The 24,528-nt window shown below is 38.1% G+C and overlaps 1 protein-coding gene and 4 non-coding genes across 5 annotated transcripts; 4 read left to right on the forward strand and 1 right to left on the reverse strand.

The window, feature by feature from the left end:
* Positions 1–356: 356 nt before the first annotated feature.
* Trnaa-cgc (transfer RNA alanine (anticodon CGC)) lies at positions 357–428 on the forward strand. The gene has a single exon. It is a non-coding gene; the product is annotated as a tRNA-Ala (tRNA).
* A 242-nt stretch (positions 429–670) lies between these two features.
* Trnaa-ugc (transfer RNA alanine (anticodon UGC)) lies at positions 671–742 on the forward strand. Its single transcript has one exon. It is a non-coding gene; the product is annotated as a tRNA-Ala (tRNA).
* A 441-nt stretch (positions 743–1,183) lies between these two features.
* Positions 1,184–1,255, forward strand: Trnaa-ugc (transfer RNA alanine (anticodon UGC)). The gene has a single exon. It is a non-coding gene; the product is annotated as a tRNA-Ala (tRNA).
* Positions 1,256–2,243: 988 nt separating this feature from the next.
* On the forward strand, positions 2,244–2,315 carry Trnaa-ugc (transfer RNA alanine (anticodon UGC)). Its single transcript has one exon. It is a non-coding gene; the product is annotated as a tRNA-Ala (tRNA).
* A 242-nt stretch (positions 2,316–2,557) lies between these two features.
* On the reverse strand, positions 2,558–24,528 carry LOC106152365 (uncharacterized). Its single transcript, XM_013525916.2, has 18 exons — positions 24,035–24,528; positions 21,603–22,161; positions 21,015–21,117; positions 12,877–12,980; positions 11,376–11,496; positions 10,809–10,878; positions 10,312–10,515; positions 9,721–9,856; positions 9,326–9,451; positions 8,709–8,864; positions 7,833–8,172; positions 7,424–7,608; positions 6,833–6,945; positions 5,578–6,568; positions 5,179–5,356; positions 4,478–4,848; positions 4,111–4,227; positions 2,558–3,711 (listed from the first exon to the last, which is right to left on the reverse strand). The coding sequence occupies exons 1-18, from the start codon at positions 24,074–24,076 to the stop codon at positions 3,485–3,487; spliced, it is 4,143 nt and encodes a 1,380-aa protein (XP_013381370.2). The 5' UTR covers positions 24,077–24,528; the 3' UTR covers positions 2,558–3,484.

The raw sequence follows: 24,528 nt of genomic DNA on the forward strand, positions 1-24,528 counted from the left end.
GGACACATTTACCATTGAAATGGGATTATAGCGGTTTTGAGAAATATTTCCTTTAAAAAAAGCAGTGTTAGTTCATATTTCTAGTCTTTCCATAAAGGATTACGAATATACATAAAATATGTAGGATTTCATGAATGTCTATCTTGTACAAGAAAAAAGCAAGATAGTATTGTAACTATCCAGGCTGCTACGCGACACCAAGATGGCTAGTTTATGTCCAGTGACCACGTGACGTTGTTACATGTAGCATGTGATTTAAATGCGACGTGCCTTTTATACAACGATTTTAAAATATTGCTTTACTTTGTAATCTTGTAGAAAACTTATTTTTCGATAAAAGCATAACGTTTCATGAAGGGGATGTAGCTCAGAGGTAGAGCGCACGCTTCGCATGTGTGAGGCCCCGGGTTCAATCCCCGGCATCTCCAGTTTCCTATTTGTTTTTCTTGTTTTACACAAAAAGGATGCAAAAACTGCAGAGGAGTGAAGTTTCTGCCGTAAATGATGACGCTGATAACGTAAGAATTATCTGAAGCGTGCAATATTTCTAACGCGCTGTTTTCTTGGGAAGGTCCTCTACACAGATCCCTTTTCTTTTTTTCTTTTCTCGGAAGTTTATTTTATTTTATATTATTTGTGCATAAAAAATTCGAGCTCTATTGTATGAAAGGGGGATGTAGCTCAGTGGTAGAGCGCACGCTTTGCATGTGTGAGGCCCCGGGTTCAATCCCCGGCATCTCCACTTTTGATAATTATTTTACCACAGAGAAAGCTAATACGTGAAAATGCAAGCAATCAGAGCGAACAGGATCACAAGATGCAGCTATGTTTTTCAAAGAACCTATCACCTTGGACACTCTGCACCTTCATCTCTAAAGCGTGTCTCACGGAAATGTGAAGAAGTAATTCATATCCAAAACTCTTAGTTATGTGTGAAGGACATGAGAGGCGAACGCTAAATCAAAATGAAAAAAATTCTTTAAAAGTGAGTCCCCATTATGAGGAAAAAGAGACTCTGAGTAATTTTGCAATGTTGATCTTGGAAATCATCCTAATCGATAAGACCCACTTTACTAATGCTTTATTTGATAGTGTTGTTCAAGTCCTTTTGATTTTTTTCTCGGAAAAATTGAAGTGTAGAGCATCAATAAAATGCTATGCAGTTTGAGGTAACATCCACAGAGGGGATGTAGCTCAGTGGTAGAGCGCACGCTTTGCATGTGTGAGGCCCCGGGTTCAATCCCCGGCATCTCCACTTTTAATTTTTGATAGTTATTTTACGACAGAGAAACATACGTTAATATTCTATTATGAATAAGGAAATTCAGCAAACACAGTAGCAGCCATTTTTCCAGCTATTAGTTCAGGGCGTTTTTTAAGATTAAAAAAGTATAATGTATTCCATAGATTCTTAATAAAAAATTCAGATCAATTACGCAAGGAAGGGGATGTAGCTCAGTGGTAGAGCGCACCCTTCGTATGTGTGAGGCCTCGGGTTCAATCCCTGGCATGTAGAGTGACGTGATCTTTTTCGTATTTCACATAAAAAGGATGCAAAGACTGCAGAGGAGTGAATTGTATGCTATAAAATAATGCCACCAATCATGTAAGACTTATATGAAGCCTGCAATAGTTTTAACGCACTGTGATCTCTTGGGAAGCTCCTCTACACAGATCCGTTTTTCTTTTCTTTTCTCTGATTATCATTATTATTTATTTATTTATTAACCTTTCGCATAAAAATTCGATGTAGCTCAGTGGTAGAGCGCACTCTTTGCATGTCTGAGGCCCAGTGTTCAATCCCCGGCATCTCAAACTTTTATGGAGATTTAAACCACAGCAAAGCTAATAAATTGTTGTGAAAATTCAAGGAATTGCCTCGTACAAATTCACAAGATGCAGCTATTTGTCTCGAGCAATGCACTGTAAACACCTAACACCTTGCACATTTATCTCTAGCGCGTTTCTCATCGATATGTGAAGAAACAACTTTCTCAATATAATTTTGTGTGTGTGTGTGTGTGTGTGTGTGTGTGTGTGTGTGTGTGAAGGACATGATCGTTAGCAAAGTTGACCTCGGAGGCGAACGCTAAATCAATAAGTAAAAATACTACAAAAGCGGGTCCCCGCTGAGTTTTTTTTTTCCAGTGGTGATCTAAAAAACATTTTAATCGGTAAAACCCACTTTACTAATGCTTTATTGGATAGCCATGTGCAAGTCCTCTGCACTCAGCATCCACAGAGGGGATGTAGCTCAGTGGTAGAGCGCACGCTTTGCATGTGTGAGGCCCCGGGTTCAATCCCCGGCATCTCCACACCTACTAGTTCTTTTACCATACAGAATTATATGTTAACAACCTAATTATGAAAAAAAGAAATTCAAAGAATACAGAAGCAGTGACTTTCCCAGGCGCAATTGAAATTTTCTGTTGTCTTTTTAAAATTAAAAAAAAGGCGTAAGAAAGAATCATAGATTCCTAATAATTCAAAAAAATCACGTGTATTTCATTATCAGACATTACAGAGGACGAGTAGGTGCGATAACAGTACTACGATGTATGTCAAAAAGATTTATTCCAAACAAGAAATGTACAAAAATAGACAGTCTGTGCGTGAATGCAAGACAATTTGTGAAAACCCTCTAGAACTAATCGAATCCTGTCTTTGCCATATAAAAGTATCATAGAGCGTCAGATTGTCAAGAGATTTCTTATAAAAGCATATCATGTAATAAAAGATAAGTATTGGTGATTATACACTGTTTACACGCATGGTTCGCTTCCATTAGACGCTTCTTCTGGAATCGTACAAAAAATGATTGTTCTTAACAATTATTGACACATAACAAATATTCCAATATTCATTAAATATACGAAATATCCATGGCTTTAAACATCATCCTTTGATTCCGATGAGTGCTAATTGCTCAAATTTAAACATTATGAGCCGATTTTAAATTCCATTCTTTGGTCACAAGATTTACCCTTTTCTTTCATTCCAATCATTGTTCTTTATGCAAAAAATTTACAACTTACAAGTTGACCTGATAACACTGACCGCCAGCCGCACTGCAAAATAGTTGATTGCTTATTTAAAGAGCTATGTTCATAAATAATTGACAAAGGTCAGTGACATTGCAAATGGCACATTAAATGAGAGAGATGTTATTTAACCAACCGTCTGTTTGTGATAACATTGAGGTATCTCTATACACTGTATGCATTGTTTGCTTAGCAAAGCTTCAATCCGAAGGAAGATATGTTGGTTTTTTCATAATCTACGCAACAAATGCTCTTAATAGCTGCAGCTTGTAAAGAACCTGTCCATCTTACAAGTGCCACGTAACAAAATATACAACATAACAGCAACAAGTTTTTACAAAAAAAAAATCCCCTTAAAATCCGTCTTCAGCTTAAATTCATTGTAAAAGTTGAAATCCGTCGAGTATCAGTGAAGTCGGTTTGCACTTGCTTCGTCTACGTCATCACGCCAAAACGTGTCTGTTACGCCGTCCCTGGTGACGCCTTCGACCGTGGCGCACCCTATCGTTTCTCCTATTGCCGCCGGGTGCGGGAAGGGCTCGGTCTGTCTTGGTATGCTCGCACAGCCCGCACTCTACCGGGCACTGGCGGTACATGACGCCTGGGTTACGCTCACATCCACCGTGGCGTGCCCATCGTTTACACTGACGATGTTTATTGGTACACGCACCTGTAAGATATGGAGGAATTTCATGCTGAGGAAGAATATGAGTAGGTACTGACAGTAAATATCTTTGAAAGAGATGTGAAGCACAAAAACGCGCAAATATTTAAATGATAGATATATAATTTAAATTTACAAAATAGTGTAGGCCTATAAACAAAAAAACAAATAAAAATAAAGATTAAAAACCGACCAACTATGAGTTAGTCATAACTGACGTTCATTTCATTAAAGCAAAGATTTGGGGAAATTTTAATCAATTTCATTGGCACGAAAGGCGCACCCAAACAAGAGCGCGTACATGTACACTTCCAAGAAGAAAAATCAGGGGTTAAATTGAAAGTGGCACTTTGTTGAAAATTACCACATTTGCCAAAGCAAGAACAGTCAACAGTCTCGACTTACCTGGTTCACAGAGTCCGCACGTCTTCTTACAATTGTTGTACATGTGTTGCAGATTGTTGCTGCAGCCATTGTTTTGTGCCAGTTCCGCGCAGTTGCCAACCACGTCTATGCACTGGGCTATAAAATGAAACAATATCCATGTTATGTACAGTTATGTAATTGCTATAAACTAAAGCCAAATTCGTGCTGTTCATTGAAAGGGTTACTGAAATCATAGGAAAGATTGTTTGTTGATAACGTATGGTAAACATCGGGTTCAGATGTATTAAATACCTCTTAAATATATTAATTTTTTCACACAACATTTCACAAAAGTGCTGACAGGCGCAAGCATTCTCTTACCAGAAATTAAAATTACGACACTTACGTCTGTTGTTGTCAACCGTCCCGCTATTACTGCCTTTGTCGCACTCAGTGCACGCTCTACGGCAGTGACGTCGCATCCATCTGGAATCGCTGATACACTTGCCATCACGTGCCATCTGCGTACACTCAGTATCACCGTGGGCGTTCACACATGCGTCGTCTGGTGGAGGTGGTGGTGGGTTTTGGGTGGTGGTAGTTGTCGGGAGTGTTATGATCTCTCTATCGTCAACATTGTTGTCTTCTTGGCTGGTGCCTGTGGCTATTTTGTCGCATTTTGTACAGGCTTTCTTACAGTTTGGCAACATCCAGTCTGGGTTTGTTTGACACTGGCCATATTTGGCCCAATCTTCACACTGTGCGTCATCATAGTGCCTAATATTAAAAATGAAATATAAATCTGTCATTTTGTATGTATTTTACTATATATTATTGTGCAAATCATATCATTGCTGAAACCAAATGACATTCAAACACGCACTAAAGCATCATTTGTCCTTCCCGTTTCAGGTCCATGGACTTGCTTCACAAAGGGACTTAAGACTGGACTAAAACCTTACTTTATTTTGACTCAACCCCAGCCGGTAGTATCCAACTTTGATGGAATATTTCACCTGTTCTAAAGCTATAGACCAATAGTAACTTGACAACAGGTAACAACTTCAATTGTCATGTCCCTTAAAAACTCTCTGTTCCTGTGCTTACTTGTTTCTGCAGTTCCCGGAACCGTCCCGACCCCCGCACAAGCCACATGCCTTCTGACAGTTTTTGGTCATCCAGTCTGGATTGGACGAACAATGACCGTGCTCGGCCCATATTCTGCACGATTCATCGTCATGATGGGTGTTCACGCAGTTGCTGTTGGCTGTGGTGCCACCATTATCTGAGAATAATGACAAAAGGATATGAACTTAGGGCAGTTTTCAAAAGCAGAAATACCAAAACAACGTTTATATGCTATATGGAATTGGTGCAGGATTCATACGCACCACAACTGCAATTTTGGGGCTAAAGAACTGATTTTACTTAAGTTTCTTATCAATTTATAAGACAGGTAAATACACTTAAAGAAATTAAAATCATATTTCATAACTTGTAACCTACCAGAGCCTCGGTCACAAGATCGACAGGCTTTCTTGCACTGCTCCAGCATGAAAGAGGGATTCACTGCACACTGATTGTCTCTAGCCCACAGCTCACACTGGGCATCCCCGTAGCTGTTCACGCAGTTCACATTACCACCGTTACCAGTATTGCCGTTCCCAGTGTTATCGCCATCGCCGCACAACCCACACGCTTTCTTGCAGTTGATTGGCATCCAGTCAGGGTTTGCAGCACACTCGCCGCTGTCAGCCCAGTCCTGGCACTGAGCGTCGTCCTTGTACAAGTTCTTACACTCGCCGCCATTGGTGTTGCCGCCGTCGCCGCCGCCGTCTTCGCTCCCGCCACATTTCTGGCATGCCTTTTCGCAGTTCATTGTCATCCAGACCGGGTTCGCCGTGCACTCTCCCCTCTTGGCCCAGTCCGAGCACTGAGCGTCGTTGCCGTAGCTGTTGGTGCAAGAGCCTCCATTGTTGTTGTTGTTATTTCCGTCGCATGTTTTGCAGGATTTAGCACAGTTCTCTCCCATCCAAACCGGGTTTGCGGAGCATTCTCCGACCTTTGCCCAGGAGTCGCACTGCACATCATTGCCGTAGATATTCCTGCAGTTCCCGGTGTCCGGGGTGTCGGTACCATCGCCACATCTGTTGCAAGCCTTCCTGCAGTTCGGAACCATCCACAATGGGTTCTTGGAGCACTCGCCTCTCTTCTCCCAAGCCTCGCACTCAGCGTCGTTGCTATGGATATTCTTGCACGTGCCATCGGTGCCGCCATCTCCGGTCGAGGTGTCACACTTTCCGCATGATTTCTTACAGTTTTCTATCATCCAGAGGGGATTGACCGAGCACTCTCCCTCTGCTGCCCACCTCCCGCACTCGGCCTCGTTTCCGTGCTTGTTGACGCAGCTTCCCGTGATGCATTTCTTGCACGCTTTACGGCAGTTGGCCGTCATGTACTCTGAGTTGGCTTCACATTCTCCTCGTCCAGCCCATTCCTGACAGGTATATAAACATATGTATTAATGAAACTATAATGTTTCATATTACGTTGTATCCATATACTAATACATTAGAATTACTGTTCTCTCCTATCGTCTTGCTGTTACTGCGCGTAAACAGTGAATAATATTTGACAAAAGACATTACAGGCCAAATGGATTAAATATTGAACTTACACTCCATATTTTAATTATATGTTTAACAGCCATTACGAACTCATCCGAAGTGGAACTGTAGGCATGATGTTTGGTTTTATTTACCTGACAGTCTTTGTCCTCGACCAAGTTTTTACATCCCTCTTTGTCCACGCCGCACTTGTCGCATGTCTTCTGGCAGTATTGGATCATGAAGGCAGGGTCGTTCTCGCAGGAACCTGCAAGAAGATTAAGTATTTCATATCATGGAGAATGGATAGGCAACAGTGTAACGGTGGCAGGCATGCATGGTCGTAAATTAGAAACTAAAGCTAGCAATTCCAAGAGCCTGTTTGAGAAGGTTAAGATATGGGGATGAATTTAAGTGACGGACTGAATAAAGTAACTTTGTATAAAGTACAAGTTATCAGCAGTCTTCAAAACACTGGAAGTCTTGGAAGAAGAAACCTTGGCCAAACTGGAAATCTGAGGCTCAGGATAGGAAACAATGGAAAAAGCATGCTGAGGCATTTGTCCAACAGTGGAACACTATAGGCTCTAAATGATGATGATGATGATGACATACACACACACACATACACACACACACACACACACACACACACACACACACACACACGCACGCACACACACATACGTCCGTGGTGATAGAAATGCTATGTTATATTAACACAGTCTCCAGTCACAGATCCTCACCTCCGTCTTTCCATCCCTGACACTTGTTTGTGTCCAGCTTGTCGGCGCAGGCTTTATTTCCGGTGTCAGTCCCACCGTCGGTTCCTCCGTCAGTGCCACCGTCGGTGTCACATTTCTCACAAGACTTTCGACAGTTGGGAATCATCCACAGTGGATTGGCCTCACATTCGCCTTCAGATGCCCATCTTGAAATAAAGTTAAAAGAATTAGCTCAAAGAATGTATAGGCCTATGCAGCTGCAAATGATAACATTTCCGTTATGTCAGGGCAAACCCAGTTTACTCAGTTTGCTCTCATATGCGGGTCCGTAACTGGGGACTCAAATGGACTCAGAAACGGTATATACGCCACAGGTTTATGTCATTTCACACGTTTATGAAGACAAAATTAAAAATTAAAGGGGGAGTACCTCATGCAAGCCAGAGGGTCGGTGTGTATGTCTCTACACTTGCCACCGCTCCCTGTTCCTGTCCCTCCGCCGCCGTTTCCACCAGTTCCGTCACCACATTTGCCGCACGCTTTACGGCAGTTGGGTATCATCCACGTGGGGTTGGCCCTACACTCGCCCTCGTCGGCCCACGCTTGGCACTTCGCGTCCTTCCCGTACAGATTCAGACATTTGTTGCTTTTACATTTGCCGCAGGCTTTGGCGCAGTTGGTTGCCATCCATTTAATGTTCACGAAGCATTCGCCGTCCTTGGCCCATTGCTGGCACTTGAGGTCGTCATCATATGTGTTCTCGCAACCCTCTGAAGTAATATCAATACTTGGGAATTAGGCACCTTCTTATGCTGTAGTGTTTCTAAAACTTTGATTTATCCAGCAGATCATGAACATAGGACTGCGTCATTGGTATCCCAGAAAACACAGAACGTTATTATAACGTTACCATAACGATAATCTAACCAAAAAACGTAATAATAACGTTCTGCGTTTGCTGGGATAGTCTTTAGATGAGTTCAAGTATATAGCAAACATTTATTTCCACTGTTATGCAAAAACATTAATAGATTTCTGCAGTGTTACTTCAGGACACACTACACAACCATATTCTATGATCCGAATTGTTTAAAAGGAGGACAAACAAACAGATGTATAATTTTAAGAAGAAGAAGATGATGAAGAAATTTTAAAGCCACAACAAATGGAAAAGAAAAGAGAAGGAGCACAATATAGAAATATGCTGAAAAATATTTATTAACTCGTGAAGCTACATTAAAGATAATAACAAGAAGATGAATAAAACGAATGACGATGAGAATAACAAGAAGAAGAAGTACCGTACCTATGTATGGCCCGTCAGGTGACGTATCAGTAAAGTCAAAGCATTTGTTACAAGATTTCCTGCAGTTCTCCGTCATCCAGATAGGGTTCATGTTGCATTCATTATCCCTAGCCCACTGCTCACACCTGTGGTCCTCCTTAATGTTCTTGCAATTACCTTAAAAAGGAAATCAAAAGAAGACGGTGACCTCAGTAGAAGTACACAGCTCAAAAAGGCCATTCTACATCCTTATATAGTATTAACAAGTATGACTCCGGGCTTTCAAAGATATACCGGTACTTGTGTTTCAATAACCAGTAGATATGCTCATTTTCTAAAGCTTAAGGTAAATGGAAAAGCACAATAGAATGACAGGGCTTAGATAAAGTAGGGAGCTGATTTCTTAATATAATTTAATCACTTGGGTATGGAGTACATGTACCTCATGTTAATGAAACTTGAAGTAATTGACTTCTTAGATAAATAAAAATCGAGGAAAGCAAAAGGATAATTTTGCATATTTCTACCGTATATGGAACAAAATATAATACAATGTCATATAATTTATCAAAGAGATGGAAGAACTGAAAATGTAGAATTTATATTTTCGATTAATAGCCTTTTAAAAGACAACTCACTGTTATCTGGGCCGGTAGTAATGGGTGTTCCTCTCTGGCAGTTACTGGTACCATCCTTACAAACACACTTGCAATGTTTGTCCAAGAACCCTTCGTCCACACATCGTACAGTCTTCGGGCAATGAGCTACAAAATGAAAAAAAAAAGGTCTGAAATTCATTAAGCATATTATAATCTAAAACATTGGTACGTCAATGTGATAAAACAACTTCAATTCATTACAGTTGAGAAATATCAACAGTACACTCAACTACAGCTCGAACAAGAAGGCGATACTTATTAAACAATTTAATTTTCGTTCATTTGTTGAAAGGAGGAAGTAAGGGAAAATGGAAAAGGGTAACGAATACGATCTTAAAGAAAATAGCGCCCATTGTGACCCGTTGACTGCTTACCTGCGCAGTGGTACATTTCATTAACGACCCGGATGTCGGAGAAAGCCAGCTCCTTTTGCCACACCTTGCCAATGGTGTGTTCCTTAGAGCGATCTTTTGCCCTAATAGTCTGAGACTTTCCATCAGCTGCAAATGCCTAGAATTAAATCATAGTTCAAAGTAACATTTAAGAAAAGGCTATTTAATTCAACAAGACATTTTTGACTCTTGCAGTGCCTAATTGTAACAGCACAATCGCTTATTATCTATTTTAAAAGTTATTTGAACCTAAGTGACCATAAATCCTCTCCAAAAGCAACTTTAAATTATTTAACAGACATACTGGTGACCGTATTTCAAACTTTTCAACTATCCCTGTGGTCCCATTATAGGCATCTTTTACTCCCAACATTCCCCTCGTTTTTGTTGCAAGATGAACGGAAAGTGTTTTACCCACATATTTCATAAGCTCTTGATAAAAAGAAAAACAATAATTTAAATTGATATATACAGAGCTAATTAAACTGTTCTCACATGAACGAAAAGTGATACTCGAAAAGTGCGTGTCAAAACGAGAGCACCGTTCGGAGAGACCACCACATGAGAACTTACCGTGATTCCGTAATGCATGATAGAGCTGAGGTCATAGGATGTACCATAGGTGTTGACTTCATTTCTGGGATATTTATCGAACCATTGTCTCATCACTGGGGCGACGTTGTTGTAGTTGATCTCGATATAATTGTCTCTATCTGGCATCTGGTGCTCGTGGAAGAAGCCCATAGCGTGTCCTATTTCGTGGAGATATAGTCCTTTCTAGAAACAAGAAAGCAAACATGAAAGCAAATATGATAAAACGTGTTTGTTTCAATTCGTTTATTCATGATATAATTTTATTTTTTATCTCTTGATTTATTCATCAGTTTATTGTTTTAATATGAACGGATTGGAAACATCTCTACTATTCAGTTATACTGAGAGATGGGCTTGTTTTACGTGATACTAGCTGTGCTGACACTTGTATTCGTGTCTTTTAGGTAGTGTATCATAGTGGGGAGATATTATGAAAAGACGATGCGAGGACTGGGTAAAAATACTGTGAAACTTACCCATCTACATCCGGGGGCTTCTAGGTTTAATTCCTGGGGTCCACCAACCATACCGACCTGAGAGTTACAGCTGAAGAACAAAACTGTATATATTCAAGCACATTCCAGGTATAAAAATATATTTATATCAGACTCCGCATATCTCGTCATCACCGCATAACTTAATCATTTATTTCCAACAAACGTTGGGGAACGGACTTGATGAAAATTGAAATTTATGAATCTTTTATAACTATAACTTATTTTTAACTTGAATCTTTATGTAACTTGATCCCAAAATATGTCACGGAGTTCATTGTGCATAAGCAATATGTTTACAAAATATGTATTTGGTAGTTACATTTGGGCTGACATATCTTTCTGTCCTCGCAAACAATGCCCTTTGAATGAATATACATCCCATTCTATTTGTTTATAATTCCCTCTCGTTTGCCCATGGAACTTGGGTGAACGCAATTATTACTGACAAAAAACAGAGTAATTCTCAGCAAGACTTTTCAATAAAATGTGTTAAGTGAGACGACTACACATTGCGACAGAGGAGCCGCGTGGTGTGCGCTTACTTACCCTATTCCATTTTTAAACACAACTTTATTGAAGTCCAGAGGCCCCGCTGGTCTAAACTTGAAGCAGGTGTGGTGCTCCCATTCCCGCATTGCGATGTGGATTATTTTTATTTCATTCTCACCTATAAATAGATTTGGAGATTTATTTTTCATGGAGGACAACATATACATGTATAGTTCTGTGGGACAGAGGAGAGGGCCGGTGAATGTAGAATTGTGGCCTTGGTTTTGAAGAGCTGACTGTTTGTCTGTCTGTCTGTCTGTCTGTCCGTCTGCCTTTTCTATTGTCCTTTCGACGGTTATTCTGGGTCATTTTCTCCATGGTAAAAATGCAGACATTCCCACTCACGCATGCACATGCAGGCGCACGCGCATGCAGGAGATACCTACACAAATCCACAACAAACACACGTACATTATATATATATATCATTTGTATAAAGCCCATGGAATATTTTTAAAATGGTACATATTTTCTCACGCCCACGGTAAGTAAATATCAACGGATTCCATCACCCTTTGGCAGTTTACCATGAAAAATACAAAAATATTGGAGCTGGCGGGTAAGTAAATATTTGATTCTTATTACAGTAGTCAGTAAATGTGATCTTCAATCATCTATCTCATTAAGAAGACCGATTTAATCCTTCCACATGCAATAATACTTATTCCAGTTAATTGTTTAATGGAATCGAACGTCATATGCTAATAAGCGCATTCTTACACGTTTCCTTAAAACATATTTACCTAAATATTTCGAATGTTTGGGGTAATCACTCAACCACTAACAAACAATTTGACCAGCTTCTCTTCACAAACTTACTCTATTTGTGGAACTGGTTTCAATGAATTGCGGTGGCGGTGACGATAAATGGTACATTTTCCCAAATTAACCAAATTTGTCCCATCGTGCAGAGAAAAATAGCCAAACCTCCGTTCAATTAACAAAGCAATGCAAATCGTATTTCATTGTTCGGTGCATTTTGCCCCAATTTTATTTTGTTTAGTACGACTGTCTGTTTATATTTGAGAAAGTAAACTATTCTTGATAATAGACGCCGTTTTAGCAATGTCTTTAATTTTTTACAGAGGAATATGGCCTTCCATAAGTATCCGTATTAAATTGGTACATCTAAAAAGCCGGTGGTTAAAACATGTCGATGTGTTATAATAATAATAATAATAATAATAATAATAATAATAATAATAATAGATAGATAGATAGATGATGTCATCATTATCATCGTCGCATAGTGTTACATGCATCATGTAACAAAGTGTTAGGTGCAAACTTTTTTTATATCAGAGGCGTCATATTTTAGAATAAAAATAGTCCCAGTCAATTTCCTCCGCTAAAACTTAGCTTTTGTTCCAAAGTATAACGAAGTTATTTTCCACACACAAAAAAAAAACTCTTTCAAGTTCAATCAAATCCTACTTCGTTTTATTTATAGCAATTGAAATGGCGTGTACCTGAGGTTCTACAATGGCGGTGTACTTACTGAAATCGCTGGTAATGATATCGTAAGGCATCGTAGCATTCGTCCATTTCAACGTGAGGTCAGAAGTCGCCTTTCTCTTTTCACGAGAATGTTCCGTTGATCGTCTAGAAGAGAGAAATAAATAATCATTCAGTGAGTGTACAAGTTATTACTGATTCTTACCAAAGGCATGTAAAACTTCTCCATGGGCAGGTTTTCGTGAGAAACTCTAGGTAAGAAATGGAAGAGATTGTTAAATATCTGAATATAAGATAAATCTGTCAATGTAATATTTCCTCAACTTTTCACTTTATTTCTTCCTTCAGATTTTAAGATATAATACTACATAAACCTACAGTGAAAGTGGCGCAGACGACGCGCAGACGACACAGGTGACAAGGACGCAGGCTTTTGCGGCACACAGCATTTTAAACATCAGGCAAATTGCGGCTGTTTGATAATCCCGTCACGATTTTTCTCACTTCCTTAGATCTTAATTATACAAGGTTTTTTAAACTCGCGCAGTTTGACTACTTTTCGAGCTCTCCAAAATCAGTTATTCCTCGACAGGTTTGGAGCCAGGCAAATCTTCATGCGTATTTGCCTTCTTGAAATACCGCAAATCCCAAATGATAACGACCATGTGTAATATCAAACCTCGATGTGTTGGATAAAAACGATTAAACCAATTTTAGAAAAGGGCAATATCCTAACTAGGGTAACCACCGACTGTGTCTGTGGAAACTTCATCGCTATCGCGCTCTTTTATTTACCACGAGTCGGCGACCAGATGTGAGGCGCGTGTAGAGTAATGCTTAAGAAGTGCTTGGTCCGGCAACCGACGCCACGTGCGTCGCGTGTGTTTCAAATTGAAATGAACAACATGGCAACGAGTATAATTCACCTTGAGTCAACATTAGTATGTTTTCGCTGTGGCATTGTGAACCCCGTTATTAATTTCTTTATGACTTTATCATTGTGGAATCTTTCATAATATTATTGCAACTTGGAAAACAATGCCGTAATCGAGAGACTTGTATTTTGATCAATTTTTGTTAAGAGAGGCATAAAAGTCGGATTAATGGGAAAAATGTTACGGCTATTACTTAAACGGTTCTTTGTTTGTGTCGGCACAATGCCTTATTATGACCAATAGATAATTTAATTATTTAGTACAATTTGCCCTAAAATAACTCTATTTAAACATACAAATTTCATTTAAAAGTAAATTTGGTTAACCCGACGTATTTACAAGGCTTGCATTTATTCTAGGGATTCGTATGAACAATCAACTTTCATTGTTTCATTGAAATGTGATCCTGTTGATGAGTCGACGTGTGAATGAGAGAGAGAGAGAGATAGGAAAAAACTGCCCGACCAAAAAAGGACGCAGAATATATAGAGAACAAAGCAGCACATTAATTTCTTAACGTGCAAACAATCTTAGGAAGTCTTAGTATTAACTTTACTGCTTATAAATGCCATAAATTAATTCAACCTTGATGTAAAACCAATCATTCTGCGCGTCTCATGCTTTTGCTAATTATTCATAAGAGGGGGCATGCATATATTTGACCAATGTTTTAGATGAAAATAAAATAGTCGATCATGAAGTGACTCAGCTAAATATTTCGACCAAAATATTTTCTAATTAATTACAGTGTCATAAATTTGGGAAAACATCCGCTAAAATGTAAGGATAGCTATAAAGGGCGCCATGACTCACTGGAATACGATTCACGGGTTCAAGTATAACCAGGAGCTCAGGGGTTGAAGGGGAGGTCTTACAATGAGATGATACTTCACATTTCAAAGGTTCTTTCTGTTCTGATTTTCTTTTTAATTTTTTTTCGAGTCATTTTATTTCTCTGTGCGTATCTTAAAATTGTCTCGGGATTTGCACTAACAATTGTTACAATTATGCGCTGTTTTATTCTTCCTTCCTTCTCCCCATGCATACTCTCTCTCTCACTCTCTCTCTCTCTCTCTCTCTCTCTCTCTCTGTGTGTGTGTGTGCGCGCGCGCGCGTATCTCTCTCTCTCTCTTTCTCTCTTTCTCTCACCCACACACACACACACACACACACACACACACACACATCTTTGTTTCACATTTGCTATTTTCGTTGCGGCTTGCCGGGCCCGTCCGACGGTTGCGCAATTTGACCAGAAATCCTCGTACGCTGAGTTCACAACGACGGGTAATGCGGAAACTCGGCGGCATTTCTACGTAACAAATAACGAGGTTCTGCCACAACGCGCACTTAAGGATAACCGTGAGATAATGTGAGGCAGAGGCATATACGTCCAATTTTGAGGACTTGGCTCGAGATCAGGACACGAGATCGTGCACCGATAACCGGACAAATGAGAGCACTTGCGTGCATTCCCCTACCCAAATAGTGGCCTCGTTTTTAGTCCATGAGCCAGACCCCTGATTTTCAGCCATTGGTACCAAAAAAGGGCCAAATTCTCATAGTGATTTTTAGTAAGGCCTATGTCTCTAGTGCCCAAATATGTGTGATAGCCTTCTCATACTGGTAGCTTTTTGGGTGCTATCACACCTTATATAACCCCACCCCTGCAGCAGCAAGGACTTTTTCTAGATGGGGGTAGGGGAGAGAAAATGTTTACTATGTCTATATGGTAACAGGTATATCAATACATTGTATATACTTATGGAGGCAAGGGATGGGACAGTTTATTTCAAAAGTCATGAATGCATGACAATTAGTCAAGGGTCATCAATAATGGGTCAAAGGTCACAGGAGGTCATTTTTGGGGATTTTTCATAAATTAAAGCCAAAAAGTTTTTTAAAATCATTATTTAAGTAAGAATATGGTATTTGGTGAATGATTTGTAAAGATGGTATAGTCTTATGATTATGAGCAAAGTTTGGAGCCTCAGCTGTCTTATTTCAGAAAATTATGTAAAAGAATGTGAACCTAATGACCAAAATATGCCATCTCTGAAAGTGGGGGTAGGGGAAAGAAAATCCTTGCTACATCAATCTGGATAGAGATATATCAATGCATTATATATTCTTATGGAGGTAAGGGATGGGACAATCAATTTCATAAATCATTTATGCAAGACAGTAAGTCAAGGGTCATTGATAATGGGTCAAAGGTCACAAGAGGTCATATTTTATGGATTTTTTATAAATTAAAACCAAAATCTTTTAAAAAATATTGTTTAGAGAAAGAAATTGGTATTTGGTGAATGATTTGTAGACATGGTATAGTTAAACACTCATGAAAAAAATTTGGAGCCTCAACTGTTTTATTTAAAAAAATTATGTAACTAGTTAAATGTGAACCTTATGGTCATAGTTTGCCCTCTTTGCAAGTTGGAGTAGGAGAGAGAAAATGCTCGCTACATTAATATGGTGAAAGATATATCAATGCATTATATATCCTTATGGAGGAAAGGGATGGGACAATTAATTTCTAAAATCATTTATGCATGGCAATAAGTCAAGGGTCATTGATAATGGGTCAGAGGTCACAAGAGGTCAAATTTTATGGATTTTTCATAAATTTAAACCAAATTCTTAAAAAAAATATTGTTTGAAAAAGAAATTGGTATTTGGTGAATGATTTATCTTTATGGTATAGCATCATACTTATGTAAAACACTTTGGAGCCTCAACAGTTTTATTTTAGAAAATTATGTAACTAGTTGAGTGTAGCCTAACAGTCAAAATTTGCCAACTTTAAAAGTGGGGGTAGGGGAGAGAAAGTGCTCATCATTTGAAGGCAGTAGAAGATACAGCAACAAAATGCACATATTTATGCAGCTTTGGAAAAGGACGTTTCATTTTTTTTTATTAAGACATGTAAACAAAGTCATGCTTCATTAGAAATAGGTCAATAGTGTCAGCTGAGGCCAAACTTCATCAACAATTTAAGCTTTTTCATAAATATGAACTTAAACACCATTAAAAGAGAACATTTTCGATTATAGAAATACTTTTGGGTATAACTAGATGCTGTGTGACTATTAAAGACTAGTTCATCGAGTCTGAGGCCCCTTCTTTAATTCTAAGATTTTTTTATTTGCATATTATATAACTTCAATTCAAAATGGAAGTGAAAACTTTCTATTATAAGGAGCCAGGAAGTGAAATTTTACTTTCATTCAATTTGGAAGAAGTAAGATGCAAAGCTATTGTACCATAGCCTGTATCCAAAAGATGTTCATCAAGTTTACTTTTTTAAAGAGGGCACATTATCATGCATTAATGGGTCAGTGGTTGGTCAATGGTCAATGGTCACCCACACTCACTTTACAGCATAAAAATCTAAGCAATATCTGAAAATTTTAACATTTAGATGAAAACGTTTGGATGATTTAATGGTGATACATATTTGTTATTTGCAAAACATATTTAGGGAAATAACTAAAATTTTATTTAATTAAAGCATACATAAAATTTTGAAATTTGTATGACTGTATAATCAAAATTATGCTGTTCAACATCAGACTGTATCTGAGGTTCAGCAGTTAAAAGTGCCTGTCAATTCAGTGTACACAATGGATAGTTTTTCATCTAAGCAAAATGTAAAAATTGAAAGAACAGTTATTTCCAAAATAGCAATGCATGTTATGTAAGTCACTGTGTAAGTGAAAACATTGATTTGAAATAAGTAAAAAGTATAAAATCTTATCAGAAACTTAAACTTCTACAAGCAGTTTGGTTTTCACATTCTTTTTTCCAACTAATAAATGAACTTTAATTGGCAGATTTAGACGTCAAAACTTCTGTTACAGTATACACAGTAAGAAAGTGAATGTATTTCAAATCGGTTTAGAAAAGATTATTATATCAATAATTATTACCAGTATACTAGTACCCAAGTACTGACTGGGCTGGCTCATGGATAAAACATTTTATCCAACTGATGGATAACTTTTAATTACTACATGTAATAGCTAAATTAGAATGTTCAACCAAATAATTGATTAATTTGACAAAACACATATAAACAATCAACATGATAATGTTATATGTGCTATGAAGCCTACTTCAATCTTTGATCAGCCTATGGTGTACATGGATAAATTCATATCACGGAGCAGGGTCCATGCCGAAAAATGATCTGCCTTCTTTCCACTTATTATTTAGTTCCTCTGCCATCCTATAAATCCTGTAAATATTTGTTAGTGAATATGTGTGTAGTATTTGCAACCCGCCCTCCTCAAAAGATCAATAATAATAAATTAAATTATGACAATGTGAAAATTGATGCATCTAAGGACAATAAACATGCTTCTGTTTGACCTTAAATGCCACCTAGCCATAAATCTGTTGCCATTCTCAGGGGCGGATTTAGGCCGTCTTCTGGGTCTTCCGGAAGACGGTCAGATTTTCAAGTTTACATTGACGGGTATCTAATTTTTTCTGTCGGAAGACGGTCAAAAATAGAGGATGGATCAACAAATATAATTTGGAAGGCTCTCAGAAAATATCTCTGGATCCGCCCCTGATTCTGAAGAAATTTTGAGTATAATGTGTATGTGCCCCCTTAATAAAATTTTGACAATTTGGTGTAAGTTTAGAAATTTTACAGAATAATAGAATAGGATAATAGAATAGAATAATAGAATAGCCTATTGTGGACTTCACTGCGTTTTCTCTCAGGACTACCATACATTCAGAACACAAACTACCCATCTTGAATCTGCAGATCTTGAATATAAATATGTATAGAAAGAAGAATAATATCTGCGAAATGTTCAATTTCACGAAAAGACTGGGCAATATTTGGATACAGGTCTTTCAAAATATTAATTTCAACTAAATGGTACTTAAATTCCCTTGTTGTGGCATTGGTGGCATGGTTACAGGCATGAGGTGATTCAATTTTTAGGGTTTAAGATAGAATGAGGCTGAAGGAATTTTCATATCTGCTCTTCATACCGGATACCAGTCTGAATTTGTTTCCCTTTATCTCCTCCTGAGATCAGAATGAAGCAGGCTTAATTTTTTGTCTTTTTCAATGGACTATCTCATTATGATAAAAAAATTTAAAATCCATCAAAAATATAATCAAAAGACTAAGGTATGTTTCTGAATGCTAGTATTAAAAACAATACCTATTTCCCTTGATTATGGAATCAAAATAAACAGTGTGCGTAGGCTTTTTTTAGGAAAAGTAACCAAATGTGAATAAAATGTATGAAAAATGGGTATATACAGTCTCAAATTTTAATGCATTAGTCATAAATAATTATATTATATCAAGTTATCCCTAAATATAATACATTTAAACCCAAAAATAATATAAAAATGGTGTTAAGGTTTATATTTATAAGAAAGCTTAAAATTCGACCTGGGCTAACCTTTCGACCTTTTTCTAATGAGGCATGACTTTCTCTACAGGTGTCTTAATCAAGAAATTAAGGTCCTCTTCCAAAGCTGCATAAATATGTGCATTTTGTTGCTGTATCTTCTACTGCCTTCAAATGATGAGCACTTTCTCTCCCCTACCCCCACTTTCAAAGTTGGCAAATTTTGACTGTTAGGCTACACTCAACTAGTTACATAATTTTCTTAAAATAAAACTGTTGAGGCTCCAAAGTGTTTTACATAAGTATGATGCTATACCATAAACATAAATCATTCATCAAATACCAATTTCTTTTTCAAACAATATTTTTTTAAAGAATTTGGTTTAAATTTATGAAAAATCCATAAAATTTGACCTCTTGTGACCTCTGACCCATTATCAATGACCCTTGACTTATTGCCATGCATAAATGATTTTAGAAATTAATTGTCCCATCCCTTTCCTCCATAAGGATATATAATGCATTGATATATCTTTCACCATATTAATGTAGCGAGCATTTTCTCTCTCCTACTCCAACTTGCAAAGAGGGCAAACTATGACCATAAGGTTCACATTTAACTAGTTACATAATTTTTTTAAATAAAACAGTTGAGGCTCCAAATTTTTTTCATGAGTGTTTAACTATACCATGTCTACAAATCATTCACCAAATACCAATTTCTTTCTCTAATCAATATTTTTTTAAAGATTTTGGTTTTGATTCATAAAAAATCCATAAAATGTGACCTCTTGTGACCTTTGACCCATTATCAATGACCCTTGACTTACTGTCATGCATAAATGATTTATGAAATTGATTGTCCCATCCCTTACCTCCATAAGAATATATAATGCATTGATATATCTCTAACCAGATTGATGTAGCAAGGATTTTCTTTCCCCTACCCCCACTTTCAGAGATGGCATATTTTGGTCATTAGGTTCACATTCTTTAACATAATTTTCTGAAATAAGACAGCTGAGGCTCCAAACTTTGCTCATAAGCATAAGACTATACCATCTTTACAAATCATTCACGAAATACCATATTCTTACTTAAATAATGATTTTAAAAAAACTTTTTGGCTTTAATTTATGAAAAATCCCCAAAAATGACCTCCTGTGACCTTTGACCCATTATCAATGACCCTTGACTAATTGTCATGCATTCATGACTTTTGAAATAAACTGTCCCATCCCTTGCCTCCATAAGTATATACAATGTATTGATATACCTGTTACCATATAGATATAGTAAGCATTTTCTCTCCCCTACCCCCATCTAGAAAAAGTCCTTGCTGCTGCAGGGGTGGGGTTATATAAGGTGTGATAGCACCCAAAAAGCTACCAGTATGAGAAGGCTATCACACATATTTGGGCATTAGAGACATAGGCCTTACTAAAAATCACTATGAGAATTTGGCCCTTTTTTGGTACCAAAAAAATGTCTGGCTCATGGACTATTTCATTGATTGTAGTGACTGTGCAAATAACTTAATAACTTAAAGGCGAGGCTCTTATAAAGCTGTTTGTCATAGTGACACGAGAAGGTTACAGACAGAAAAATATTCGATTAAATTGACCATAAAAAACGTCTCAAATTCATATTTTATGCCAATAGACTTGCACCCGAAACAAATCATGGTTTAGTTCCAAAACTTTATTATTTTGTTGAACATGAAATTAAAAATCACGCACACACACAAACACACCCACATACGCACACAAACACACACACACACACTGTGCAGCCTTCGCCTGTTTGATATAATATATATAATACATGATGGACTATTATTGTAATTAAGTACAGAAAAATCTTACTTGTGTCTTCTTCCCCCGTACAATGCTACATATTGATCGTGGTCCATCACCATATCTAACTCAGCTAACACGGTACCGTCACCAGTGATAACATCCTGAGGAGCTGAAAATAAGTTATTAAATTATTATTATTATTATTATTATTATTATTATTATTATTATTATTATTATAAACCATAATAATTTTGTGATTTATCACAAAACCTAGCCATCTATTTTTTTATTTCTGAGCATTTTGATTTTTAAACTAAAAAGGTGAGTGGGGTGGTGATGGTTGTGATAATGGGGATCTTTGGGGGGGGGGGGGTAATTCGGCCTCAGTTGAAGGAGGGGTACCCTTGGTGGTTAAAGTGCATCACTATCAGTTTTAAAGATATCTGTTTGAAGCTTTAAAGCAATAAATTAAATAAACATCAAAAACAGGACTGTGAGAATCGTTAGGGACACATTTTCGAAGAAAGCCGCTTGGAAAATTACTTTACTATTGATCATACAGAAAAAGAAAACAGATTACGTAATTGAAAACTCAAAATGTCACTATTAGTTTTAAAAAACTAACAAAAAAGAGAAAAAATTGCACATGCTTACTTTGATAATACTTGAGTCCTCCTAATTGTTCGAGAATAATCTGATCTATGGATTTATCCGTGAAGGGCTCCGTGGTATCCACTTGGAGTTTCTCTGGGGGCGGACTCAGGAGGCGTTCGGGGCTCTTCATCGGGGGTTGTCGTGGCTCAGGGTTCATGAGCAGCGCTATGGGCCCAGAGCTGGGGGGACCGGCAGGGGGAGGGCTGGGGGGATGAGGGGCCTCCATTAAGGCGGCAGCCTCCGTGCCTGGGCGTCCTGGGCGAAGGTTCGGAGCCGGCGGACCTGCTGGAGCACGGGGTCTTGCGGCTGCGGAGTAATAACCAAGGCGTGGAGCTGGAGGGCGTGGATCCTGGGCCGGACCCTGCGCTCTGCCTTCGGGGAGGTCCGTGGGGGGACCGCTAGGGGGTAGGGGTTGTCCCCCAGGGGGGTGTGCTCCTTGCCTCAAGTTTTGGGGTAGTATTCCCGACGGTGGCTGAGCCCCGTTGTCTCTCGCTACTCTCAGCAAAGATGGAGAGAGGGAGCGAGGATTTTGGTAATGAGGGACGCTTTTAGAAAGCACCTGTAGAAAGAGAAAAAATATTTATATTTTATCACAGTAGGTAAAAGAAAGAGGAGAAAAAAAATCACAAAAACAACAATAAAAAAAGTTATTTATGTCAGAAACATGCTACCAATTGCAAGTGAAATAGAGATATCAGTCATTTGACAGTTCGACCGCAGACCGCAGTGGTAAACCACCGCCGTGTAGGTGGCGCTGGGACATAATAAGAATGACAAGCTGCTCCGGGGAGAAATTGAGTCAGACATGACTTTTTTTTTATCATATCAGCACCTATAGGTATCATTAAAATAGGACACAATATCTAAATATATATATATGTAGGATCCAGCAATTTGCTGCGATGACTTATGTGTTATCTCTACCAGAAATGCGTTTTGATAATTTTGTTGAATCACTGAGCAAACTATGACTTTTTTACCACAGGTAATATGTAATGGCATTTTATTCACACTTTCGTATTCTAAAGAGAGGGGACCCGGGGTTTCTGACCCAGCTCTAAATTGAGTTGAAAGTCTAAAATCCTGTTGTCCAATAGCAGTTTTTATTCAAACTTCTGTTTTGAAGCGCATGAAGCGATCAAGATGATTTTTTGTGATACTAATTCAATATACCAGAGAATAAAATAAATGAGGGGAGGGTGACGTTATACGGTGAAAACAATCATGAATGACAAAGGTCGTTTGGTAGGAGACAAGAACGGTATTTTATTGCGCACTGAAGGTACCGGTATAATAAGGTGTTAAACCCAATGATTATAAATGATAGACTTTGATTGGTATAAAGCGGGAAGATTTTTTTATGTCTAACTCGGAGATCTTAAAATGCCGTTGGTATAAGGCTATAGAAATCTTAGGTCACAAAATGAGTTGAAAATGGCGTCATCCTTTCTGTCTGGTCGGCCTCGACTGGGGGAGTTTAACCCCGTAAATGACTCCAAGCAAAAGAGTGGAACCGCAGAGTAAGGGACAATAGGAAAATGTATACCCCAACCGGTTAAATCTCCACAAAGAACCCACTTTGACTTCAACAGCCAACAAATCCTACCTATCTTTATTGACACAAAAGTGTTTGCGCGAGGTTTTTGTAATTTAAGTGCATGTATCTTATTCCTAATTTAGTCTAGTATTGTTGAACGCTACGCAGTGGCATGGAGGCCATGCAAATACGTCGGGAGAGAATGCATCCGTACTTTTGTGGAAGACACGGAATTTTCAGTTGATAAGAAAACACAGACAAAACCATCTCCCCCTTTAACGCGTGGCTCAGTGGGAAAATAAAGACCAAGTTACACTTTTTGGATATTTTCCTATATTATTTTCTCTAAAATATGCCTAACACGAAAAACGTAAAATCATTCGTTTTAGTTCTTAATTTGATGTTTTCCACACAACGTATGGATATTAAAAGCGTAAAAAAATAATCACGCATAATTTTGTTTTTTATACCCCTGGACAAAAGAAACCATCCACCGCGGCTGTGTCCACAATAAGGTAGTACAGCTAGATATTTTCATGTTGCCCCCCTCCTTTAAAAAAAAAGTATGTTGGTTTTCAACGTAATAGGTTGAACTGGTGCAAAAACAAAGTTGCGGTTACGGCATAAACTTTTTTGTTTCTGTACTTCTTTTATTACAATTCAGCAACATGTGAGCTATTGTGAGTCATATTTCTAAGCGACATATTATAATAGCTGGGACAGTAACAGTCTATTTCCGAAGTTTTCGACAAAAGAAATTCTACTGTCGACACTGACTTATGTATTAGTGCTATATTGGTGAACTAAAACCAGATGAATAAATCAAAATAAATTATATTTAATCGTTCATTTTAATATATGTTTGAAATAATAGTAAAGCTTTATAAGTACTTACCGATGTCAGCAAACACAGCGCCGTCAAAACAGAAAGGGACATGGTTGGTTTTCCGTTCTTCTTCGCAATTTTGTTGGGATATTTAATATTTTCAATTCAACAACTTGTTAATCAATCTTGTGGGTTTTTTCCTAAAAACGAGCTATTTTGTTGCCAGATTGACCCTATGTATTCATGTAGCACACTCAACGTTCCTTTTGTCCAATTTCGATAAGAGTTTTAAAAAATGTTTTGTCTGTGTTCGCTGCTCAGGTGTAGTAACCCCCCTACAGCCGTCTCCTTCTCTGCTGGTACAACACTGTGACAGACTGTTCCGCGTGTCTCGTTTATATACCCGACCCTCGGTGTTGACTTGATTTCCCTACCTGTTTGCGGGGTAGGATGACAGAATCTATAAATTGATAATAAAAACAGCTTTGCCTTCACGGTTGCTTGCTTTTAGTTAGGGCCTAATCTGGCTTGACGTGAGATGTTTAGTGATGAGTTTTGTGTAC

Source organism: Lingula anatina, chromosome 7 (genome assembly GCF_051362555.1).
Source record: "Lingula anatina isolate TDL-2025a chromosome 7, LinAna3.0, whole genome shotgun sequence".
NCBI lineage: Eukaryota > Metazoa > Brachiopoda > Lingulata > Lingulida > Lingulidae > Lingula > Lingula anatina.